Source organism: Mustela nigripes, chromosome 13 (genome assembly GCF_022355385.1).
Source record: "Mustela nigripes isolate SB6536 chromosome 13, MUSNIG.SB6536, whole genome shotgun sequence".
Taxonomy (NCBI): Eukaryota; Metazoa; Chordata; class Mammalia; order Carnivora; family Mustelidae; genus Mustela; species Mustela nigripes.
Genome location: NC_081569.1, coordinates 115040341 through 115065137, shown reverse-complemented (window position 1 = coordinate 115065137; position 24797 = coordinate 115040341). Strand labels below are relative to the sequence as shown.

General features: G+C 51.8%; 1 protein-coding gene across 1 annotated transcript in view; it reads left to right on the top strand.

Annotated features, from left to right (window-relative positions):
• Positions 1 to 24797, top strand: part of RIN3 (Ras and Rab interactor 3) — a 115966-nt gene that overhangs the window by 50573 nt on the left and 40596 nt on the right. Inside the window, exon 4 of the mRNA XM_059373496.1 lies at positions 21976 to 22048. Within this exon, the coding sequence (XP_059229479.1) occupies positions 21976 to 22048 (73 nt within the window). The remainder of the gene's footprint in view (positions 1 to 21975; positions 22049 to 24797) is intronic.

Sequence of the window (24797 nt, the reverse complement as noted above, 5' to 3'; positions counted from 1 at the left end):
GAACTCCGTCATTTGACCACACCCAGCTGCAAGGGAGCCTGGGAAATGTGGTCCAGGCTTGTGCGCAGGCACAAGGAGAGGACTTGGATCCTGGTGAGCTGTTAGGACTCTGTAAGGGGTAGAGTGTGTGAGGTTGTTACTTTAGACAGCAAATCCCAGTGACCCCTGTCCTGCAGTGTCCTGCAGGGAAGAAAGTATAAGGATCTCAAAGAGGAAGAAGGGTCATAGGTTCCCAAACCAATACACAGCACCTTTAATGACTGCAGAGGGGTGAGGTTGTTGGGGGCACCTATGGCTCTCTAAGAACATGATGCTCTCAGCAGCTGCCTGGGGATGCACAGACCCCCGGGTGTAAGTTCGGCCATCAGCCGGGTTCAAAGACCTGCCTCCCAGGCCCTAGTTACCTACAGTCCTTTTAGAACCCAAGGGCCAGTTATGCCCTTGAATTTCAGCCCCAGCCTCTGGCATGTAGCTGAAGGTGGGCAGTGGTGATGTGCTGCACGCATCCACAGGTGCTCTAGAAGTGCGAGGAGGGAGCTTCATTCAAGGGCGGACTGGTAGGGGAGGCTTTTCGGAGGAAAAAGGAACCAAGCTGGACTGGCAGAATGTCTGGAAGATGCAATTTTCTCCTTTCCCCACTCTTCTTTCCCACTTCCCTGCCCTAGACTCCAGGGTAATCACTTGTAAGTCTTTCCAACTCAAATACAATCCCTGGCCTTTTGGGACTTGGTGAGAAAGGATGCATAGGTCCTATCCAGTGGACCCAGAATGCCCTGTTTGGTGGCAGTGTTTCATTTCCAATTAGGAGCCCGGGAGACCAACCAGGGCACCCAGTCATAGAGGCAGGTTACATCCCGGTGCATATCTTCCTCCCGGAACCATGTGGTAGAATCTCATTTCCCACTTTTAAATATTTGTTTGTTTCTTTATATTTTAAAGATTTCTACTTATTTATTTGAGAGAGGAAGCACAAGCTGGGTGAGGGGCAGAGGGAGAGAAGCAGACTCCCCGCTGAGCAGGGAGCCCCAGGCGTGGCACAATCCCAGGACCCTGAGATCATGACCTGAGCTGAAAGCAGACACTTAACCCACTGGGCCACTGTTTAAACTTTGAAACATTTCAGTGCTCAACTTGCTGAAAAGACCATCAAAACAAACCAACATCCCTTCATGGAGTGTAGCTCTTCTAATCATGATTCACGTCTATTCACTGTGACTACCAGATGCCATCTATAAGTTTGTATGTATCTTTATATTATTCCACTGCTCCCCAAACCTCAGACTCCTGAACCCAGGCAACATCAAGAAAGTACCAGGCAATACGTTTCTTTGCCTCAGTGATTCACTGCTCTGACCTTTTTGTTCTCTCTTCCTCATTCCGAACCTGCCTCCTTAACATGGTGACTGAACACAGACTATGGAAGCTACATGGCTGGCCTCAGCTCTGCCTTTTCCTACCTCTCCAGGCCTTGCTTAACTTCTCGAGGCCTCTGCGATAGGGAGAGTAATGGTGTCTCTCCCTTAGGATGCTTGAAGAGGTTAGTCTAAAATACGCTGGATAGGGACGCCTGCATGGCTCAGTCAGTGAAGCGTCTGCCTTCAGCTCAGGTCATGATCCCAGGGTCCTGGAATGAGCCCTGCATGGGGCTCCCTGCTCAGTTGGGAGTCTGCTTCTCCTGTTCCTTCGGCTGCTACCCCCTGCTCATGCCCTTGCTCTCACTCTCTATCTCAAAAAAATAAAATCTTTTTTTAAAAAGTGACATACTTAGGACAGTACCTGGAGCACAATGGAGGGTTATAATCGTGTTTGTTTATTATTATTATTCTTACTATTACTATTATTATAACTATTATTAATCCTTCTGCAAGATGAAGCCAAAGGGAAGAGTAGAATGAGCTCACACAGAGGTTTCCAGGCTCTGGGTAAATCCCATCTGCCGTGTGCGCCTGATTTGTAATCCCTTATGGGAGGAGGGAGTCGCCAGCCTTCGGAGTCCCCCTGTGGCTGTGGTGGCCACAGTGGGGTCAGCCTGAGAGGAAGTGGGCAAGGGGAGGGCCCAGGCCTGGAAGTGGGGCCTTTCGTTGGGATTCCCCACACACAGGCGAAGGAGGGGAACGAGGGGATCCCCCACGGGTAGTCAGCCTCATCTGTGGCCCCGCTCGTTTGCTTTCAGCAAGAACAGCTCACTTCAGCCGCCTCTGTGCTTCTGTGTGCTTAGATGGTCCTCTGGTTCCTTGTTAAGAGTTTCAAAACACCAAATCACTGGGTGGGGCTGGTGATGTTGTGGGGACCCAAAGCCCTGAACTGTACGGCTGCCCTCTGTTCAAACTGGGGACTGCAGGGCAGGACAGCTACCCCTTTGAATGAGCGTCACCGGCTGCTACATCGTCCGCCCTCCTCTTGCTGCACGGAGGGGAGAGGAAGGCCTTGCAGGGTCTGGGTGGCCACTTAGCTTCACTGGGACCTAAAGAGGCCCTGGGGCAGGGGACCCAGGGGACAAAGGAGCAGGATGCAGGATGGATGGAGGCTAGGCCAGCTGCCCCTTTATGGCCAAAGTTAACTCCCCAGCACAGGGACGCAAGCTACTTTTTCATTCATCTGCACCCTTGAAGATGGTGACATTGACATATTCACGTCGTGGGGTTTTTTTCTGCTGGCTGCTAAAAAAGGAGAGAAAGAAAAACCAGTTGTCCCCATCTCCAGAAGGGGAACCATCAGACAGTGACGCCCAGTGTGGTCTGGCCCCTACGGAAAGCAGCTGCCTGGCTCTCGGCCCCACTGTCTTCCCTGACTATTCCCTACCACCCTGGCTGAGCTGTTGGCTTTAGAAAAGCCAGCCTGGGGACACCTGGGTGGCTCAGTTGGTTAAGCAGCTGTCTTCAGCCCAGGTCATGATCCCAGCATCCTGGGATCAAGTCCCACATCGGGCTCCTTGCTCAGCCGGGAGCCTGCTTCTCCCTCTGCCTCTGCTGCCACTCGGCCTGCCTGTGCTCGCGCTCTCTCTCTCTCTCTCTGGCAAATAAATAAATAAAATCTTTAAAAAAAGAAAGAAAGAAAAAGAAAGGCCAGCCTGCCGAGCTCATTTAGGTTCTCTTCTTGCCCTGAGCACCTTCCCCAGTCTGAGGTCTGTGGTTTTAGGCCAGGCAGTTGAAGCTAATAGACACACTTGTGATTAGGAGTAGAGCCCACCTCGTGGGTCAGTGTGGCAGATGCCGTGCTGATTGGCCCTGGTAGTTCTCACTACTGGCCTGGGGGAGCTTTTACACCAAGGCAGAAAGACGTTGTAGATGAGTTCTCCTGGGCAATAGAGATCTGTATGGATGGGCAGGTCACAGTATCATCCAGAATGCCTTTGAGGTCCACACACAGGGTTCACATTGCTGCTGCTGGGTCTGACCCCTTCTTCACAGTTGACAGTCCTAGGAAGAGCCTTCGCCTGTATTTGGACCACAGCGTATTTATTAATTCTGTAAAGAAGTAAGGAGTGGTTATTACTAACCTCGAGGTCGGAGCGGACAGGGCAAGGTTGCTATTTTATTAGGGAGGCAGTGCTAAGTTTTGGTGGGTCTTACGTGCTGGTCAAAGCAGACCTCTTGAGAGCATGTGCTTTGTTTGGGAGGGCAGAGAGTTCTACAGCGTTCTTCTGTCTCTGTCACCTTGTGACATCAGGCAAGCGACTTATCATGTGTCGGTTTCTTTGTGTGCAAGATGGGACCATCTGCAGCACCACTGTTGGAGGAGAGAAAAGCGATTATGTGTGGGGACGATTATGCCTGGAGCAGGGGAGCCACTCAGCAGCATCACAACTGTTATCATGATTAAGCATAAGAAATATATGTTTGGTCTCCATCGATTTGTGGGTGCAGAGCTCCCCAAACCCTTGGAATGTCCTACCCATTAGGAGCAGTAAAGGTGTCTTGATAACTCATAACAAGCCCTTTTTCAACTACACCAGTGTTTGTGGGGTGAGGGTTGGTTGCCATGGGAACCAACCACACAATGGGAGGTTGGGACCTTTTGGTCCCACACCCCGGCCTCCGGGGAGCAGTGAGGGGCAGGAGGGGGACTCAGTCGCCAAGGCTGATGATGTCTGTCATCAGTCATACCCATGTGCTGAAGCCTCCACGAAAACCCAAAGGACGGGGTTCAAGAGCTTTTGGGTTGGTAAGCATGTCAAGGTTGAGGGAGGGTGGGGTGCTCACAGAGAGTGGGGAAGCTCCCCTCCCCTTCCACATCCCCTGCCCCGGGCAACCCCTTCCATCCGGCTGTTCCTGGCTTACATCATTGTATAAGGAACTGGTGATCTGGTAGGTAAGACATTTCTCTGGATTCTATGAGTTGCTCTAGCAAACTAATCGAGGCTAAGACGGGAGTCATAGGAACATCCCACCTCTCTGCGTCTGATAGCTGGCACAGGTGATCACCAGAGCTGCAATTAACATCCACAGGGGCGGGGCAGAGGGCGCGCCTGGGGGACTGAGCCCTTAAGCCGTGGGGTCCAACACTACCTCCAGGTGAACAGTGCCAGGATGGAGGTGAATTGTAGGTCACCCAGCTAGTGGAGGAGAATTGCTTGGTGGTGTGGGGGAAAAAGACACATTGGGACCAACCTCAAAATTGGAGTAACTTCCTAACACCATCGTGTTACCTCCTGGATAGAATGGGGCTATTACTGGGGAAAAGCTATCACCGCATCCCTGAGGAAGAAGCATTGGGGAATGACCAGCAGTTATAATTCGCTATGGGGATTGAGTAACACCAACTTAATCCGCAGAACCATTGTTTTCTGCAATGCCTTGCTCCTGCTCCTGGAGAACTCCACTAACAAGCTGATTCAACTTGTCGAGCAGTGGTTGTTGCCCAGGGACGTTTGGGCTACGAGCTAACCACAGTTTGTTTCTTTCTGGTTTCAGCCATTCCCTTTTTGGTCTCCAGAGTTGGGGTTGACCCAGGGGGAAAAAAAAAAATACACCATCGGATAATTTAACTCCGAGAACTTTATTGTAAAACTCTGGTGAATTTCATTTCTTTTCTTTTCTCTTTTCTTTCTTTTTTTCTATGCATTTTTAAAAATTTAATTCTAGTATAGTCCACATACGGTGTTATATTAGCTTTGGTGTACAATATCATGATTAAGCAATTCTGTGCATGACTTCTCATCACGGCAACTGGGCTCCTTGTCCCCTCCCCCACCCCAGTGTATTTTGAATCATGGTGGTACATATGGTTTTTAGCCTCCCTTTATTTATTTAAACAGTTTATTATGAGCTTTCTCTGATTTATTAAACATTTTTATAATATTGCAACCAACTGAATATGTGCCAAATGGTCCCGAAGGAAGACGCTTATGATGGGCTCTGTGAGACATGGCCCCTGACGTTGGATCCGTAGGGCAGGCAGACAGACAGACACACATCCCTCCCCAGGAGTGCAGGCCACACTGTCATAAGTGCTGAATGTTAAGTGTGTACTTTGGGGGCAGCAGAGTGGATGACTTTTGACAGAAGGAAGTCCTCCAGGCCTCTTTGGGAGAGAATGAGAAACTGGAGACAAGGCCTGTTCAGCAGAAGCCATAGCCCACATCAGGCTAAGGGGCAGGAAGGAGAATCTCCCCTCTGGGGGGCTCTGTTGGGGGTGAGGTGGTGGGAAGCGAGATCAAAGATGAGGCTGGGAAGGTGGGATTCAGCCGGGTCACCGAGGACCTTGACAGCCACCCCCAGGAGTCAGGGACCTCGTTTGCAGTCCACAGAAGGCCTGAACAGACTTGGAGCAGGAGGTGCGCAGACGAGACTGGTGCCTTTGAAGGGAGCGTGTGGGTGAAGGGTGTGACGGTGCACCCTCCCAGGAACAGCACAGAGCAGGAGAAGGAAAGGCACGAGAGACCTACCTGAGGGAAGGACCTTGATGGTGGTGGGGGATCTGGGACAGGCCAGCGAGGCCAAGGAAAGGGGAAAGGGAGAGAGGCCTTTTCAGTGGGTGAAACTTCCTGAGGAGTTGGGGTGCTATACCCCTTCTCTGGGACACGGGAACCCAGGGACTGCCAGGGGTTTATTTTGCCCTGAGCAAGTGGGACACAGGGGGATGTTTTATAGAGATAGAAGAGAGATCTAAAACGCAGGGTATTGGGCGGTAAGAGAAGGGGAAGATGAGGGAAATGGATTTGTGGGGATGAGGGTTTAATGCCAGCATCAGGCCTGAGTGGGTGGCCCATGTATACAGGGAGCCTCGCTTTTGACCACAAATGGAGTGAATTATGCCTCCATTCCAACAGTGAATTGTTATGAGGAACAGACAAAACATATGTGAACATACCTGACGCCAGGCAGGAAGGCAAGAGGGACCCTCCACCCACCCATTCATGTGTGTATGAAGCTACTGTCTACAGAGGGTCATCCTAAGACCAGATTCTGCTCTTTTCTTTTTTTTTTTTTTTTAAGATTTTATTTATTTGAGAGACAGAGTAAGCGAAAGAGAGAGAGCACAAGCAGGGGGAGAGGGAGAGGTAGAAGTAGGGAGCCTGATGTGGGACTCGATCCCAGGACCCTGGGATCATGACCTGAGCCAAAGGCAGCCACTTCCCCAGTAGAGCCACCAGGAGCCCCAGATTCTGCTCTTAAAAGGGTCACTGGGGAAGCAGAGCAGGTTGGGGCAAGAGTGGAAGAAACAAAGCAAAGTACTTTTGCAAGTGCTCTGTGGCTCACCTGTTGACCCTGTGTGGAGGCTTGGCTTGCTCTGGGAGGTTTACCCCATGATCAGGACCTCTAAGGAGATATTCTTACAGGCTTTGGGGTTTCTCCTGAAAGAGAAAGCCAGTTGCTACCTCTGAATACCTCTAGAGCCCCTCCCAGATTTGCTTTGCTCTGAAAGTTTCGAGGCGGCTTCACCCCTAGGAAGAGGGAGTGGCTGACTAGAGGGCCAGGGTGAGCTTGTGCCAAGCCACGGGTACGTGTCATTGAACTGGGTTCTAATCTGGCTCTGCCAGTAACTGGCTGTGTGACCTTAGGCAAGTCACTCAGCGTGTCCGGGACTCCTAAGAGAAGGGACCCTTGACCTCACCTGGCCAGAGATGGAAACGAACTGCCTTGGAAGGGCAGAGCCCCACACAGAGAGGAGGCACTCTTCTTTGTTTGCCTGACTCCAGACATCCTAAGCTCCTGGATTATAAAGCCTGGTCACGGGCTGAGAAAGATACATGCTACTCAGTGTCCAAGCAGCCGGGGTGGCCTCTTGGAAGGCCACATTATTATGCCTGTACCACCAACTTCTTCTTTCTACCCAAACTATTTAAGGAAGAAGTCAGAGGTGGGACCTTCTGGAAAGTTCTGTAGAAGTAGACTGGTGTCTTCTGAGGCTCTTTGTGTCCATCTCCCTTTATCTGTTGAGAATCAATGAATAATAGTTTACACTGCTTTTACCAGCAGTCCTGATCCTCTGGCATATGTTTTGTTGTGCTTATCACTTGTCTTGGTCTTGGTTTTCACAGTGGAAACTTTTAAGGAACTTGGCCCAGCACAACTTCCCCTGCTGGAATGTTCTTGAATGTAGTCATTGTTCCCCCGTGCAAGACTGCCCTGAGCAGCCCCCAGATGAGACCCAGTTCCCCAGTAACGAGGCCCTACCCAGGAAATCTCATACAGCTGTCAGCCCCCAGTTATTAGGGACACCATGTGCCAGTCACTGTACCAGACTCCAGTGTGCCAGACACCGCATCAGCTTTCACAGAAGTTGTTCCTCTCAGGGGGCTCCTGGGTGGTGCAGTCGACTAAGCCTCCGATTCTTGACATCGTGGTCTCAGGGTCCTGGGATCGAGCCCCATGACGGGCTCTGCGTTCAGCATGGAGTCTGCTTGAGATTCTCTCTGTATGCCTGTGGCTCTCCACGACAGGGGAAGTTGGAGGAGCGGGAGGGAGAGCAGACAGTCATCAAGTATGCTTAGGAACTTTGGAATGACCCTCCGATTCTGAAGCCTGAGCTGAAATTTTATTCAAATGCATCGTGTTCGTTGCACAGACCCAGAGCTGGACAGAAAGGGAGTAAACAGGGAGTAGGGGGCTTCGGCAAGGGCAGCTGTGCTGAGAACGGGTCCCTCTAGTCCTCTAGTCTGTGGGCCACCCGAGTCCCAGGTCTTTTGATGGTTTTGCTCCCTCAGGACCATCTGAGAGTGGCTTTATCTCAAAGCTGTGGCTCTGGTGGCACACGGGAGTCAGCTTGTTCTAGCCAGTGAGACGGGAGCGTGCACGTCTCATCGCAACTCAGTGCTTAAAACTAGCATGGTGGGAGCTCTTACATTATGGAAGCTGGTAAATGCGGTGAAACCGAGGTTTCTTTCCCTGGGCCGGGGGCTGGTCATTACGTGTTTACCAGCACGCTGTGGCTCAGTTTCCAAAACTATAAATGGGGATTCCAGTGCCTCCCGTACAGAACTATGGGAAGCTGACATATATGTGCGTGTTTTGCAAACTAAAGCATGATGTGCGTGCCTGTGGATATGAAGTGTATATTTATGGGTAATCAGTTACAATACTTACGTGAAGAGCTGTCTCTTTTCTTAAAAAGGTGGGTGCGTGTGTGCGGGATGTCTGCAGAAACAGGAAATGCATCATGACATTGACGGATTCCCAGAGAAACGGTGAATAATGTGAGACCGTCAGCTGGTCACAGGATAACCTTTAAGATTGTGAGGCACTTCCTGCTGGGAGCCGGAGAGTTTCCTTCTAATAGGTGTCAGGGTCCCAAGGACCAAAGTCCCATCGGTCATTGAGAAGACATAGTTGGGCATTTTCCATGGTTTTCTTAGCTGTAGTAGAAAGAGCCATCGGACAGGCAGACCTGGATTTGAAGCCCATCACTCACCATCTGGTTGAACTTGGACAGGCTCCTGAACCCATTTGAGCTCCGTTCCCTCATCTGGAACATGCAGGCTTGGGGGGCACCTGGGAGAGGGGCAGGTGGGCTTGGTAGCTATGCCCTCAGTTGGTGTTGGTTCTGCTCTCTCGTGCTCCCTCACAACTTCGTTTTCACGGTGCAGTCTTGGGACTCCAGGTGACCCCTGGTGTGCAGAATGTGGTTCAGCAATTGGGACAAGAAACTCGCTCTATGCCATCCAACCTAGAATGTTCTCCCTGCGCCTCTTCCTCTACTAAAGAGTGGGATACAGAATACTTACTGAGAACTTGCTGGGTACAGGGAGAGACTAAGGACAAAAGACACTGGTAGAAATCACTTGTGGAGCTTTTTATATGAATTAACTCATTTAATCTGCAGATCAGCCCAAGGATAGAAACACTATCCTGTGGCAGATTCAAGATGGCGGTACTTTCTTTGACCCTCCTCCCATCAAGGGCTACAGCGCCTCCCCTTGAATCTGGGTTGGCCTGGCACTGCTTTGGCCAACAGAGTCAGGCAGTAGGGACACTCTGCCAGTTCCATGTGTAGCTTTTAAGAGAACTGGCAGCTTCTGCATGGCCTCTGGGAATCCTGGATTGCCCTGTAAGAAATCTGAGACCACCATACTGGAGAGACCACCTGGAGAGCTCTCCTGGAGACCATATAGACAGGGAGAGAAGCCAAAGAGGGCCCAGCTGAGCTTAGCCTTCAGCTTCTCCTGCCAAGGCACTGGGCCTGAGTGAAGGATCCTCTGGACCAGGACAGTCCCTAGGTGCATGCCACCAAGTGACCTAGTCAGTGCCACGAGGAGCAAAAAATTTCCCAGCAGATTTCTGCCCAAATTCCTGACCCATGAAACCATGAGTTACACAAAGAGCATTGTTTTAAGCCAGCAGAATTTGCAAGCAGTTTGTTATATAGCAATAGATAACCAGGACAGGTATAATCTTTATTTTACAGATGGAGAAACTGAGGCACAGAGAGGCTAAGTGGCTTGCTTGAGGTCATGCATCAGTAAGTGGTGGGTCTGGGGTTTAAACCCAGCAGCTTGGCCCCCTAGCATGTGTTCGTCACACTGGGCTATACTGCTCTTGAGTTGAAAACACATTCTGCTCTCAGGGAAACTTCTAGCTACTTCGGTGTGCAAAGACCACGCACACTACATAATTAGAGAATCGTATACCACGTGCACTTATGCATCTACTCCGTTTAAGGACATGGGGCTGTAGGGATACGCCCATGACAATATTAAGAAGGTGTTGGGCTTTTACTGCAATCAGGGAAGCTTCCTGACACTGGAGGGTGAGTGAGACCCCAGGGGGATGTCTCTGAGGAGTGAGGACATGTGAGCGAGTCCTGTTGGGAGAGAAGAGGAAGAGCACGAGAGGCGGTGAGACAGCATGAACAAGGACATGCGGGCTGTTGAATCCCAGGGCAGTGTGCACCCAGGGTCTCGATGCTCGGCCTTTATCTAGAAGGCCATGGGGAAGAACCCCTGACAGAGGACATTAAAAATGGGGGGGAGGGCATGATCTCATGTGCCTTTTAAACAGAAGCCCCGCTGGCTGGCTCAGTGGGTAGAGCATGTGACTCTTGATCTTGGGGTTATGGGTTCGAGCCCCACAGTGGGTTATAGAGATTACCTAAAAATAAAATTGATCGATAGATAGACAGATGCCCCTCACTGCTGGGGGTGCAGTGCAGAGGCTGGAGTGCAGGGGAGACCCTCCACCCAGGATGAAGAGCAGAGGGGACTTGGCAGTGATGCTGGGGCAACACGGTGGGACCTGCACCCAGCTCCTCCAGCAGGTGTGGGAGGATAAGACACACTCCCGAGATACTCCGGAGGAGGACTGACAGCACAGGTTGGCAGAAATGGCTGAGAAGGAAGAGGGATCAGTAGGCGCCCACTGTCAGGGCCCTGTGGCTGCACCACCCTCAGTCGAGGGGAAGAATGATTGGCGGGGGTGACAGCAAGGGATGGGGGAGCCACTGTACCTGGGAGAAAGAAGCCCATCGCCATCATCCCAGTGCCTAGCACAGTGCCTGGTACATAGTCGATGCTCAGCAATATTTGCTGATTGAAAATTGGATAAATTGATGGGTCCAGGGCTCAGGAGGGAGGGCAGAGCCCTAGAGCTTTGAGAGTGTCTGGAGCATGAGATGCTAACTCTCCAGGGTCCCTCTGGGGTGGTCACATCCTTTGGGGTCAAGATACCTGTTTCCATCACTGTTCTTACTGGGCTGTGGAATTGCCATCTGGTAACTAAGGGGAAATCTGAATGAGATGTTGGGCTGGAGAAACTGCCAGAGAGTTTGGAGCCCTGATCCCTGGGAGGTCACAGGAACCTCCCTGTGTCGGTGGAGACTCTTCTCTGTGCAGCAGCAGCGTGTCCCCTTTCCTGACCAGGAGCATTTATGGCGATTCAGGAGGGCACCGGCCCGATGTCTTTTGGGAGGGGGAGGTTTCACTTCTTAGCTCTGTGACCTCTGGCAAGCCACTGAACCTCTCTGGGCCTCCCGCTGCTTTTGTAAGTGGTGCTCACTTTTCTTTTGGACCTCAGATAAAGATTTGCAAACTCAGGGTTAAGATCCTGAAGTCGAACCCAGGTTGTTTTCTGAGCTGAGTTGTTTCTTGATGGGTCCTTCTCTGGAACTCGGGGCTGTTCTCGCCAGCAGGGCAATGCCGTGGGCTGCCTCCTTTTTTTCCTTCAGCCCAGCAGAGCAAAGCATTTCTTTTTGACGGGGACCACCAAAGACACCTCCTGGCCCCTCAGTGTGAGCTGAGAAGCAGGCAGATGGCTTGCCCAGACTTCCAGCTCATTCTCTGTGAGTAATGAGACCCCTTGCTGGCAGACAGCCTGCCTCTGCTCGCCCTCCCCCACCCCTTCCCACCCCTGCTCCCCGAACACCTCCCGGCCTGCTTACTCTTTGGTCTCCCTGACACTTGGCAGTTCACTCCTCTGTCTAATGGGTCCCCTTCTCTTCTGGCATCTGAACCTTAACCTAGTTCCCAGGCAAAGTCCCATCTGTGTTGCGGCAGTTGATTCCGTATTCCTTTCCCAGACTTAAAGCCTCATCCACACGGTTGCTAAATATGGAAGAGCACCGTCCAGGAAAAGGAATCTTTCTTCACAGCTTGGACAGCCCAGTGGCAGCGGCTGCCGACGTGGCTGCCGGCATGGGGCTCCAAGGGAGCGCTGTTCGCAATGGGATGCTGAGGCTGCGTGGCATGCGTGGCATCCGTGGCATCCGGGGCAAGGTCCCGGCTCTGGGGTGGTGAGGAGGGAGGACACCTGACTCCCGCTCTCCCGGGAGCTTCGTTCTGGGCTGGAGTCAGGCCTGGGAACACAGCAGGAGGTGGCAGAATGTGAACCCAGCGCCACGGCCACCGGGAGGGCTTCCCCCAGGGTGACATGGGGCCTGCCTAGTGTGACCCATGGGAAGGCATCTCTGCTAGCTGCAGGGACACACTGAGTGCATTCCGGTAGGGAAGGCTGGGACGCCTTCCCTCCACCCCGTGCCACCTCTCCAAAGCAAAAGCTGCCTCCTGACCACGTTCCCTGGCTGTAGGCGCCTTGTGACTGTGGCCGCTGGGCTGCTTTTTTGACCTCTCTGAGCCTCATTTCCCTGCCTCTAAAATGAGGATAATGGAATTTGTCGTGATGATTAGAAATAGAGGCTGGCGCAGCGGCACAACTAATAAATGGTAGATAATACTCTTACTACTATTGTTGTTGCCGATGCTGGTGTTGTTATCATTATTATTATTACTGAAACCTTGAAAACAATACCCTTCCATCATTAATCAGGAGGCTCAAAAATCCCAGCCCATGCTAGGATTTGGGAGAAGGGGGCAGAACGACAGCAATCCGAATCAGAACCTAGATTCCAGAGAGCATCACAGTCAAACTCTGGAAAGCACCCAAATTAGTCGTCTCTCAAAGGATGATGACATAATTTTTCTGTACCTCAGTTTCTCCACCGGTGCAATGGGGGAGTTTGAACTGGAGTTGTCCCTAAGGGCTCTTCCATTCTGGCTTTCCGTGGTTCCCCATCCACTAGGAGGAACATTTGGCTGTGGTCAGGTCTCTAGTCTGAGCCAATCTGGGGTGTGGTGTAGAACTCAGTAAAAAGGACATTGTGGTATTTTATTCATCTTAAAATTCTTAAGATGAAATCAAGAGGAAATTGTTCTTTATGCCAACCGCAACCAGCAAAGATGGCCATGACTTATAACCAGGGCTGCCGTGGACAGTTGCATAGCTTGTGCACTGCCCTGAAGCACTTCATTGGTGATTTGAATGGGGGTTAAAGTCTAGCTGGTGTTCTGCTTGTCAAGTTGTGCAGTTTAGTGCAGGGCTGTAGCCACCTAAAAGAGGAGGCACCTCTGTGCTCCCTTGCGAGATCCTATAGGGGGGCATTAGGAGCATTTGGAAGCAGTCCCCTGCTTGGCCCCTGACTGTGGCTGGCAGGTCCTCCCTGTTCCTTTCCCTGTCAGCCTCCCTGCAGCTCATACCCTCCCCCTAGAGGCCTGTGGTTGATGGAGGAGATGTGGTGGAGACAGTTAAGAGAGGATGAGTTTACACTGAAAAACCATGAAGCTCAGGGGGCTGGGGGCTTTACAAAGGGCAGCTCGGGCAGGCTGGTAAATAGACAGTGCGGGGGCTCCAGGCCAGCCGATGAGCCAGAGACCAGGGTGTCCAGGGTGGACCATCTGTGCCAGGCAAGGAGAGAGAAAGGGATCTGTCTCCAGCACATTATCAAACTGTCCTCCTCTCCGAGGTCCCTGCCCTCCCTCCACAGACCTTCAGACTCTACGCTGTCTGCGGTACGGGGGCTGTCGCTGTCTGTGGTACGGGGGCTGTCGTTCCTCACTCAGGGTCTGGGCGGGGCACCAGCCTCTACACAAAGAGCCAGAGGGCCAGGGAGGGCCTCAGCTACTTTCCTGCTCACTTGGCAGTTAAAGAAAGCAAGTCTCTGAGAGGGAGGGCTTTGAGCTCTGGGCCTGTGGCTGCTGGAACCAGGAGCCCATGCCTGGCCAGTATGGTCCACGTTTAGGCTTTGCCTGGAGCAGGGCCGAAAGTTTGCACCACTCTGTGTTCCAGTCCTTGTACGGTCGGGCAGAAGGGCTGCCTAGAGAACACAGGTGCTGCCCGGCGTGAGATTGTCTGCACCCTGGTCTGGCAGCTTCTCCTGCTGGAGCCAGCCATTCCAGAAGCCCCAGTCAAGCAGCACCCTTCCTTGGCAGGGAGAGGGCTGTTCTCCCATTTCACAGGTGAGGCAGCTGCCCTCTGTAGCGTCATCTGGAAGCAAGGGGATGCCGGAGCTAGGCCTGGAATGTCGGGGTCCCCCCAGACTGAGAAATTGCTGTTTTCCCCCACTTTCAGTCCTGGGAGCAGGGGAGTTCATTTTCATCTACTGCAGAAAATTGGGCCTTTGGACAGGAAACAGTCCTCTTCCCACCTCAGCCACACAAGGGCCAGGTGGGGGTTCCCATGACAACCATACTATGGCTCCCGGCAGCCAGAAGGCACCTGTGACCTCCCAAGAGGGGAAGGAGCCAAGAGGGACAGGAGGCCCCTGGATGGGTGGGCCTGGCCACACCTACCACGCCTGCTGCTGACTCTCCCTCCTGCTTCCAGCTGGGAACCACTCCCCAGCTTCTTGACGCCATGGCTTTTTATTTTCAGGGTCTGCACCTCTGGCCTTTCCAGTTGGGGACCCAGGTACATTAGGAAGTGGGATGAGAATCCATTAAGATCTGTCTTCCAAGGGGAACCCTCCTACACTGTTGGTGGGAATGCAAGCTGGTGCAACCACTCTGGAAAACAGCATGGAGGTTCCTCAAAATGTTGAAAATAGAACTGCCCTATGACCCAGCAATTGCAGTACTGGGTATTTACCCTAAAGATACAAACGTAGTGATCCAAAGGGGCACGTGCACCCAAATGTTTATAGCAGCAATGTCCACAATAGCCAAACTATGGAAAGAACCTAGATGTCCATCAACAGATGAATGGATCAAGAAGATGTGGTATATATACACAATGGAATACTATGCAGCCATCAAAAGAAATGAAATCTTGCCATTTGCGACAACATGGATGGAACTAGAGCGTATCATGCTTAGCGAAATAAGTCAAGCAGAGAAAGACAACTATCATATGATCTCCCTGATATGAGGAAGTGGTGATGCAACATGGGGGCTTAAGTGGGTAGGAGAAGAATCAATGAAACAAGATGGGATTGGGAGGGAGACAAACTATAAGTGACTCTTAATCTCACAAAACAAACAGGGTTGCTGGGGGGAGAGGGGTTGGGAGAAGGGGGGTGGGGCTATGGACATTGGGGAGGGTATGTGCTTTGGTGAGTGCTGTGAAGTGTGTAAACCTGGTGATTCACAGACCTGTACCCCTGGGGATAAAAATATATGTTTATAAAAAATTAAAAAATATATCATAAATCATAAAATAATACTTCAATATTAAAAAAAAAAAGATCTGTCTTCCAACCATTCTAGGTGATAGGGTTCAGGGAAGGTTGGCTCAGTGTCACATAAAGCATTGGAGTAGGGCCACTTCCTGGATCCCCCCCCCCAACAACTGGGAGTGATGGCTTTTTCTCTCCAAGGATGAGCCCTGGGAGAGTTCTATAGACTCTGCCTCTCCTACAAGCCCATGGTCCTTCCTGCATCCCTCTGGGGACCCTTTTCTCCTGGGGCAGTTCTCATCTAGACAATGCTCGTTCTATAAACACACATACTGAGGCCTTGCTTCATGCAAGATTTTCTGTAAGGTGAAATCAGTTACACCTCTCCCATCCCCACCCCCACCAAATTTTAAATCATCAAAAGAGAAGGAGCTGGTTGTTTGAATCTCTATCCTTCGGTGGGATGTCCTAGGTAGGTCCTATGGCCAGACCATTGGCAAATTCCCTGCCATCCTTCTACTGGGAGGCTTGCACTCAATTTCTATATCCATCTACCCTTTTTTATCAACATGATGAGCACAATAAATATTTGTTGATAAATGAGTACATAATGAAAATGTCCTAGCTACAGAGGAACTCTAATTGAGCCCTTTGAAACAAAACAATAAACAATCTGATTGAAAAGTGGGCCGAGAACTTAAATAGGTACTTCTCCAAAGAAGTTACACGAAAGGCTAGTAAGCACAAAGAGAAAGGCTAGCATCACCCATCATCATGGAAATGCAGACCAAAAACCATAATGAGATACCGCTTCATCCACACCAGGATGGTTGTAATCAAAAAGGATTGGAGTGGAGAAGTTGGAACCCTCGTATGCTGCAAGCAGAGAGTAAAATGGTGTAGTCACTTAGAAAACAATTGGCAGTTTCTTAAACATACGGAGTTACTGTATGACCCCGAATTCCACTGAGTCTGAGTCTGTACTCAACAGAAATGAAAGTGTATGTCCACACAAAAACGGGTACACACATGTTTGTGGCAGTAGTATTTGTGGTAGCCAAAAAATGGAGACAGCCCAAACACCCATCAGTGATGAATGGGTGAACAAAATGTGGTCCATCCAAACAATAGAATTTTATACAGCCATAAAGAAGACTGAAGCATGGACCCATCCTACCACATGGACAATCCTTGAAAACATTGTGCTAGGTAGAAAAAGCCAGGCAACACACGGTATCAGTCCACTTACACAAAATGTCTAGAACAGGCAAATCCATAAAGACAGAACATAGATTAGTGGTTGCTGGGGGCCATGGGAGAGGAAGGGCTGGAGAGTGACTCCTGGTGGGTACAGGGTCTCTTTTCTGGGATAATGAAAAAATGTTCTAAAATTCATTGTGGTGAGGGTTGCACAACTTTTTACGTGCCTCCATGCCTAAGACCATTGAATTGTGCACTTCAAATTGGCAAATTGGACGGTATCATTCACAAATGATCTCTTAATAAAGCAATTTAAAAAACCCTCAATATTAAAAAAAAAAAAAAAAAACAGAATAAAACTGTCCAGTTAGAAAATGGGCAAAAGACATGAACAGACATTTCTCCAAAGAAGATATACAGATGGCAAATAATCACATGAAAGGATGTCTCCTCTCCTTTCGAAATTCAAATTAAAACAGCCATGAGATCTCATTCTACACCAATCAGAATGGCTAAAATAGAAAATAACGAAAACGCCATGCTGGCGAGCACGAGGAGAAACTGGGTCCCTACCACATTGCTGGGGGGATGTAAAATGGTACAGACACTCGGGAAAATGGTTTGGCAGTTTCTTTGAAACGTGATGTTAGACTTTACCATATTCCCAGTGATTGTTCTCTTGGGAAACCTAGAGAAAGGAAGATGTACATTCACATAGAAACTTGTACACAAATGTCCACAGCAGCTTTGCACCTAATAACTAAAGACTGGAGGGGCTCCTCGGTGGTTCTGTGCACCTGCCTTCAGCTCAGGTAATGATCTGGGGGTCCTGGAATTGAGTCAGGCTCCCTGCTCAGCGGGAGTCTGCTTCTCCTTGTGCCGCACTCATGCACACTCACATGCTTGCTCTCTCTCTCTATCTCTCTGTCAAATAAATAAATAAAATCTTTTAAAAAACTGGAAACTGGGTGAATTGCCAAGCAAACTGGCCTGCCCGGCCCGAAAAATAGTCCTCAGCAGTGAAAAGGAGCAGGCTATTGGTTCACTCAGCAACTTGGAGGACCCTGGAGGAAATTATGCTAAGTGGAAAAAGCCAATGTCAATTGAACAGGATTTCTTTAAAGAAAGAAAGAAAGAAAAAAAGATCTACCAGTTTTCTGGTCTTTGTGACTATTTCACCTTGACATTGAGGTTGTAAATGGCAGCAGCCAGCCGGTGTGCAAGGACGTGGCATCTCTATGCTGTCCCATATCAGCATTGGTGGTGAGTCGTCAGGTAAAAGATTTCCTTTTCCTGAAGCAGAAGCGGTGTCTTGTCATCGTCACCTGTTGTCACCTCTGGGCCAGGTGTGACCAATGGGGACCCCTTCTCCTGTCTTACACTTTGAGTGAGAAATGCATTAGACAGGGCCTGACATGTGCCCACTGAGGCTGCAGCTGAGGACCCCAGAGACCGTCCAGCGGGGGGCTCACTGCTGGCGCTTGTCCAAGGTGACCGGTTGGAACCAGCATCTTTGTTGGGGGGGGTTCCCTAGCTGGGCTCCGGCCACAGCTCCCTTGGGCGGCAGCCAAGGGCAGAGTGCCCACCAGGCATTCCTGAGGCTCTTTCTGAAGAGGCTCTTTCTGGCTTCGCCGAGTAAGGGAGAGCGTGGTCCCCTCAGTGTTGGAGGCCATGGGGGCCTCGTAGGCTGTGCCTGGCAGGGCTGTGAGTGGCCTCTGAAGCGGCCTCAGCTGAGAGGACACTGGCAACCAATCAGCTTTAGAAAGTATTTTACGGAGAATTTTAGAAGATTAGAGAAAAATGTAGAGACAATTGACAGTTTCTTTGCCTACTGAAATCATAGATGCCCATTACAAAAAAATCCCAGAAAAACATACTACAGGCAGTGAAATTCAGTCAACTCTTGGTGTATGGGCTTCTTTTCTTTTTTATTAAATAATGGCTTTACTGAGAGTTACTTATTAATATATTCAATATCCTACAATTCACCCACTTAGGGTGCTCTGTCCGCAGGGTTTTGGTGCCTTCATAGTGGTCCATCCCTCACCATAGGTCTGAGAATATTTGTACTTAGTGCTATGAGTTGTACCCATAAGGCAGTTAAAAAGCTAAATTGTGTTAAGAGGGATCCTTGTCCACGGAGAAAGAGCATGAGCGAGCACCTGGAGGGTGGAATGTGGACTGTGTTGATGGGACCAAGTGAGGAAAACCCCTCCCCCATCCCTCACCCACCCCCCCTCACCTCCACCAAGGGACAAGCTTTCTACTGAGGAGCCCTAGAAAATAATGCCAGGCAAAGCCACAAAAAATCCTTCCATCTCCAGCCCTACCTCATACCGTGACTAGCTTACTGTTTGTTTGTTTGTTTTTAAGATTTTATTTATTTGTCAGAGAGAGAGCACAAGCTGAGGCGGAAGGCACAGGGAGAGGGAAAAGCAGGTTCCCCGCTGAGTAAGGAGCCTGACACTGGGCTCGATTCCACGCCCTTGGGATCATGACCTGAGCCAAAAGCAGACACTTCACTGACTGAGCCACCCAGTCATCCCTCAGCTTGCTTGTTTCAAGTTAGGGTTTAGTAATCCTGTACCCTCGCTGGCTGACCATGCTGTGAACCCTTCTGGAAGCTCTGGTGGATGGGTTTTGCTTATGAGCGGGCACATGAGTTTCCCAGGGCCACTGGGACAAAGTCACACAGGCTGGGTGGCCTAAAGCAACACACACTGATTCTTGCAGTTGTAGAGGCCAGAAATCTGGAATTGAGGTGTGGCGCAGGTGGGTTCTGTCTGCAGATCAGGGAGGATCCGTTCCACCCCTCTCTCCCAGGTGCTGGTGACAACCAGCACTCTGGTGTTGCTTGCCCTACAGAGGCCTCACTCCTGTGTCTTACATGGCTTCCCCTGTGTGTGTGTCTCCATGTCTTCATGTTTTTATAAGGACACCATTCATGGAATGTAGGGTTCACCCCAATCCAGTCTGACAGCACGTTCACTGGGTGACTTCTGCAAAGATCCTGTTTCCAAATGAGGTCACATTCACACGTATCAGGGGTTAGGAGTTCATCGTATCTTCTGGAGAGAATGCAGTTCAACCTGTAATAGGGGGCTACTTTATTATCCCTGTTGTACAGCTGAAGAAACCCAGGCACAGAGAGGATAAATAAAAAGACGACGGAGGCATGCCCACAGTCAGGCCACTGGGCCCGGGCACCCACACCAAGCCACTAGGCCGGAACTGCACAGAACCCAGGACAGTCCTGGGAGCACAGCCCGCCCATCACTCATGGGGACAAAGGATTGTCCCTTACCGATGTGCATTAGCCCAGGCTCCAGAATGGTGGAAGGCTGTCTGTGAGGGTTCCCCCAAGTCTGAGGGGTCCCTGTGGACTCCTGCAGGGGAGGGCTAACGATCCATGCAGTGGGAGGCCTAAGGTCCCCACCCAAGTGCCCCCAGACCTCTTATGTCTCCCTCCCAGATGGCTATTTAATAAACATGTATCGATCTCCCAAACTGCACCCTGTTGTGCTGGGTCCTGGGGGGAGACTCAGATTTGGGCCACACCCTGGCCCTGGCAAGCGCGAGCTCCCCCAGCTGGTCCGTGGGGTGATGGGAAGCCTTTGCCACCATCTGTGTATGGATAGTGTGGGAGATGTGGAAGGTACCTGGGGCTGGGGCAGAAGAGGTCAAGTTAAATAGAAACCCAGAGCTTTCACTGTGGCTCACAATTTTATAAATCCGCAAGTTTAACAGCACAAAGTTGACAATGTATACACCTGTGCTGGGTTCTGGGCCCCAAAAGGAATGAGCTCTGGTGCCTGCACCCCAGCTGCTGCCCAGCAAGAAGACGGTTGGTAAACTGAGGTTAAGGAAAATGGCTTCACAGAAAGGATCAGGAGGCACAGAAGGGGGCGTGGCTGACTTTATCTTAAAGCTGCTACTGAGCCCTCCCTCCCAGTGTGCTAGTCTTGGCTTCCTGCGGGCGTCACTTCTAACCCTGCCATCAGGGATCCCACTTTATAGACGGAGCTCTCCCTACCTCTTGAGGCTACAGGATGTCTTTTTGGTCCCAGGCTCCGTGGTCCCTCGCTTCTTGAGAAAGTCAGCGATGTACCAAATGCCAGCACTAGGTGGCGCTGTGGACTGCCCCGCAGCTATTCACAGAGAATGGTCATTCTTTGGACTGACATTTCTGACTTTTCCGAGTACCACGGGTCCTATAATCTACTTAGCATTTTTCTTTAAACTCCCTTTTAAAGTGTTTATAGCTATCCTAATGGGAAACCATTATTTCTTTGCCATAAATAGATGATGAATGTGAACTTCTTTTTAAAAAATCATGTTAACTGTTGAGCAGAGTGTCTAGTATGTTGAAAGAAGGCAAATATAAAAATAAAGCTGTTGGAACAAGACATTGCAGTTCGTGTGTGCCCCTCTCACAGAGCACCAGTGCAGCAAAACACTGTCCTGGGCTCCGAAAACAGGACAGCTTGCTGTCAGCGAGATGCGGGTGTGTTTAGGGTGGGAAAGGCTTCCTCCTTTTGCAGCTGGAGGAGCTGAGCTCCTGGTTGGATCCAGGTCCCACCTTTCCTTCTGTCGCATGGATGCGAGAAGAACCTGAGGAAACTAGAACTGAAATGTGACACACTTAGTTTTTCGGTGCTTCTGATGCCAAAGACCGTTCACTGTGGGCGTCCCCTGTTGGGCATATGGTGCCCTGGGGTGACAGGCGTCATGAGGGTGGATGGCAGCCAAGATGGGCAGTGGACCTCAACCAACTCAGGTAGCTTCTCTCGGCCCCTTGCCCTGAGGGTCCCGAGCAGAGTGTGGCACCATGTTCCCCTTATCAGGCACAGTCCAGCACCCTGCCTGCCCCTCCGACGAGCCATATCCACCATGGGCTGGGACCTTGGCCAAATGCATTGGTCCCTCTTTGTTGTCAGAGCTGGAAATTATCGGGGTCACCCTCATTCTTGGGTTACCCATGCAGCCGAATCAAGGAAGGTTCTCATAGGCCCAAGCATTCTTGGGAGAAGGGCCAGTGGCCCTCGGCTGGCATTGCTGTATCTCCTGGAAGCCAAGACTGATCTGGGCAACTTGCCTCCTGTTGGTGCCTCATAGCTCCTTGTCAGGCCGAGACAACCCTGATCCATTAGATGTTTGATTCTGCTCGTACAATCTAGAGTTGTCTGTGTCATTTTGCCCCCAAATGATGACTGTAGATTAAAGACAACACCAATTGCTGTAATAATCCCCCCAAATCTCAGTGGAATAACACCTTAGAAGGTTGGTTCCTGCTCCCCTGTGGTCAGATTGGCAGCTGATATGTATGAAACTGCAGATGCCAGGCCCTGTAGCAGGTGCCGGGACCCACCGTGAAGATGGCAGTCATGGCCCCCAACCCTCAGAGAGCCTCCTCTCTGGCAGGAACATTCACCCAAGGCTTTTGTTATCTCTCCACAGTATTGTACTTGGAAGGCTCGGTTCTTGTGTTTGAGGACATCTTCAGACTGATCGCATTCTACTGTGTCAGTAGGTGAGTACGCCTGACCCACGGAGGGGCATCAGAGTGCAACAGACATCCCTGAACCCTGGGGTGGGGGTGAGGGTCCCGGGGAGGCCCCCAGAAGGAAAGGTGCAGCCCAGAGGGTGCAGAGAGAGGGGACAGTCCCTGGCTTTGCCCTGGTAACCATGAGGGGAGGAGTGGGCTCTGAGGCTCCCTTAGGCTGGCCTCGCAGGACCCCACCCCCATCACCCCCTGCCGCCTGGATCACTGCCCCTCACCCCAGCTTCCAGGATGCCCTGGAGCCCCGTGCTGACCTGACCCACCCTGTTGCAGGGGTGGCAGATGGCACTTCCTGTGGGGACAACAGGAAGGGCAGATACCCTTCAGTGGGACAGAGCCTGTGATTCTGAAGTCACTGCTGGGCGGGGTGGGTGCCTGGTCGCCACCCTCAGAGCTGCTCTGTTTACTCAGAACTGGTTTCAGGTCAATAGGAACGTAAAAATACATCTTCGCACCGTCATGGCTTAAGCTGCAGGGCCTTGACAAGGAGGGCAGGACAGGGTGTCTCGGGGTTCGGGGCTCCAGGCCCACATCTCTGTGCTGCGGAGAGACCCATCCTTGCTGCCGCTCAGTGAAAACCGTGCTCATCCCAGAAGAGCCCTCCTGCCTAGAGGGCCCCTCCTGGGCTCCGGCGGGCAGGAAGGGTGATGCTGGCAATGGTCGCTGTCAGCCATGGCCACCTGTCAGGAGCTCGCGGGTACGCAGTGCTGCGCTGTCCATTACCTTCATAAATCTGGCAGACAGTTCCCATTTCACAGATGAGAAAGCTGAGACCAAGAGAAGGAAGGGTGGAGATTCAAGGTACTTAAAGCTCCGAGGTCCGTGAGCTTTGCTATGACCGCCCCACTGTGTGCCTCGCACGCTAATTCAGACGACCTAGCATGTTCCTCCGGGCGTGCCAGGCAAAGCCCCTGAGGACCCCGGGGCCGTGGTGTACCTTGCAATGCCAAGCTCTCAGGCGGACAGGCCCGCTCCGGTTCTGAGAGGTTCTTATCTCGGACGGGCGTGCCTGGCATGGTGCTGGGTACAGGCCAGGTGCTTTGAATGAATAAATAAAACAATGACATAACCCCTGAGCCCACAGCTTGAGCTCATTACCTCATCTCTCTGAGGCACAACTTCCTCTCCTGTGAAATGGGGGTGCTGATGCCCGTTAGAGGGGTGCTGGAGAAGGGCAGGATAAAGACACAGCACACTGCCCATCAGCCGGAAGGTGTCCTAGTTTCATGTCCGCTAGGGGCAGTGATTTTGTCTGTCCAGGAAGATCTGGAGCCCTAGTCACCAAGCTCACACCGTCACCTCCCAACCATCCGGCCTCCGGTGGCTGTTTCTCTGTGTTCCAGAGAAGCCGGTACCTGTTTGCCCGCCCTCCACTGCTCTGGGAACCACAAGGAGATCACAGGGCACAGAGCCCATATGTTTGGGTGTCAACGTGCTATATTTGGCGACAGCGCCAAGGCCATGTGTCAGGGGTGGGGTGCCATGGAAGAACCCCAGTTTAGGAGCTGGAGGCTGTCCCCTGGCTGTCACCTGGCCTATCCTGCCTAGTTGTGGCCTCACCTGTCAAAGGGATGATAGAGGAGGAGCAACACAGCGCCAGAGCGTTCATTGGAGGAATTCGCTTACCCGACATGACATCCTGCCCCACCACGCCCCCGCCCCCGCCACGCCACGCCCCCCAGCCCACAACATCCCGCCCTCCACACGCAGGAAGCTACAGGTTCCGCTTTGGGGAGCTCCCCCGAAAGCTCCAGGCTGGAGGGTAGTCTGGTGTGAGGACTAGAGAGGCTTCCCAGACCAGCCTGGGTCCCATATCACCCAGGGGGGCCAGTGAAAAATATAGACACCTGCCTCCCTCCCCCAACCCCGAGACTGACTCAGCAGCTCTGGGATGGGGCACAGTAATAGCTTAGCGAGGGGTGCTCTTACCGGCAAGAATTGAGAGGACTTGCCCCCCCCCCACCAAGGAGAGCACAGTGGGGAGGAATGGGGAGCAGGATGGGGCAGGCAGAGAAGCCCAGCAAGGACGCGATTGCAGGAGACATCCCAGCCTCAGCAGGACCCCAGAGGCTTTCCTGAGCATAGGCGAGACCTTGGGGTCATCTACCAATGGGGCTGGGCTTTTGTGCCCCCAAAGCGGAGGCATTTGTGGCTCCCCCTGGGGCTGATGGGACAGGCCGTGAGGCTCCAGCATGCCATGACAAGCCACTGAGCGCCGCAGGTGCCAGCCCTCGGGAGCAGGCCGCCGCACCGAGGCTGCGCTGGGGGTGGGGGGCGGGGGCGGCGGGCGGGCGGAGCGGGTGACCGGCATCCATGGGTCCGCGTGGGACGGCAGCGGCGACGGTGCAGACCAGCTCCCACTGACCCGGTGTCTGTGCTGCTGAGTCGGCTTGGTCTACGCTCTGCCCACAGAGTCCTTTCTAACCCCTACTGCGGCCTTGTGGATAGGTGTTCTCACCTGGAGACCCACTCCAGGGACAGATGCCTCCTGCCCCCAGGTTGTACTGGGGGTCCAACCTGAAGATCCCTGCAAGGGCTTGCCGGAGGTCCTGGCGTGTGTTCTTACAGACAGGGAAACTGAGGCTGGGGATGTCTCTAGCTCGGGTTGCACAGCTGAGTTCTCAGCCAATTTAACCTAAGCTTGTCTGGACTCCTGAGCCCCGGGTACTTCTTCCCGTCCCTCCCCCACCCCGTACAGGCTTGGGTTGAGAGGGTGTGT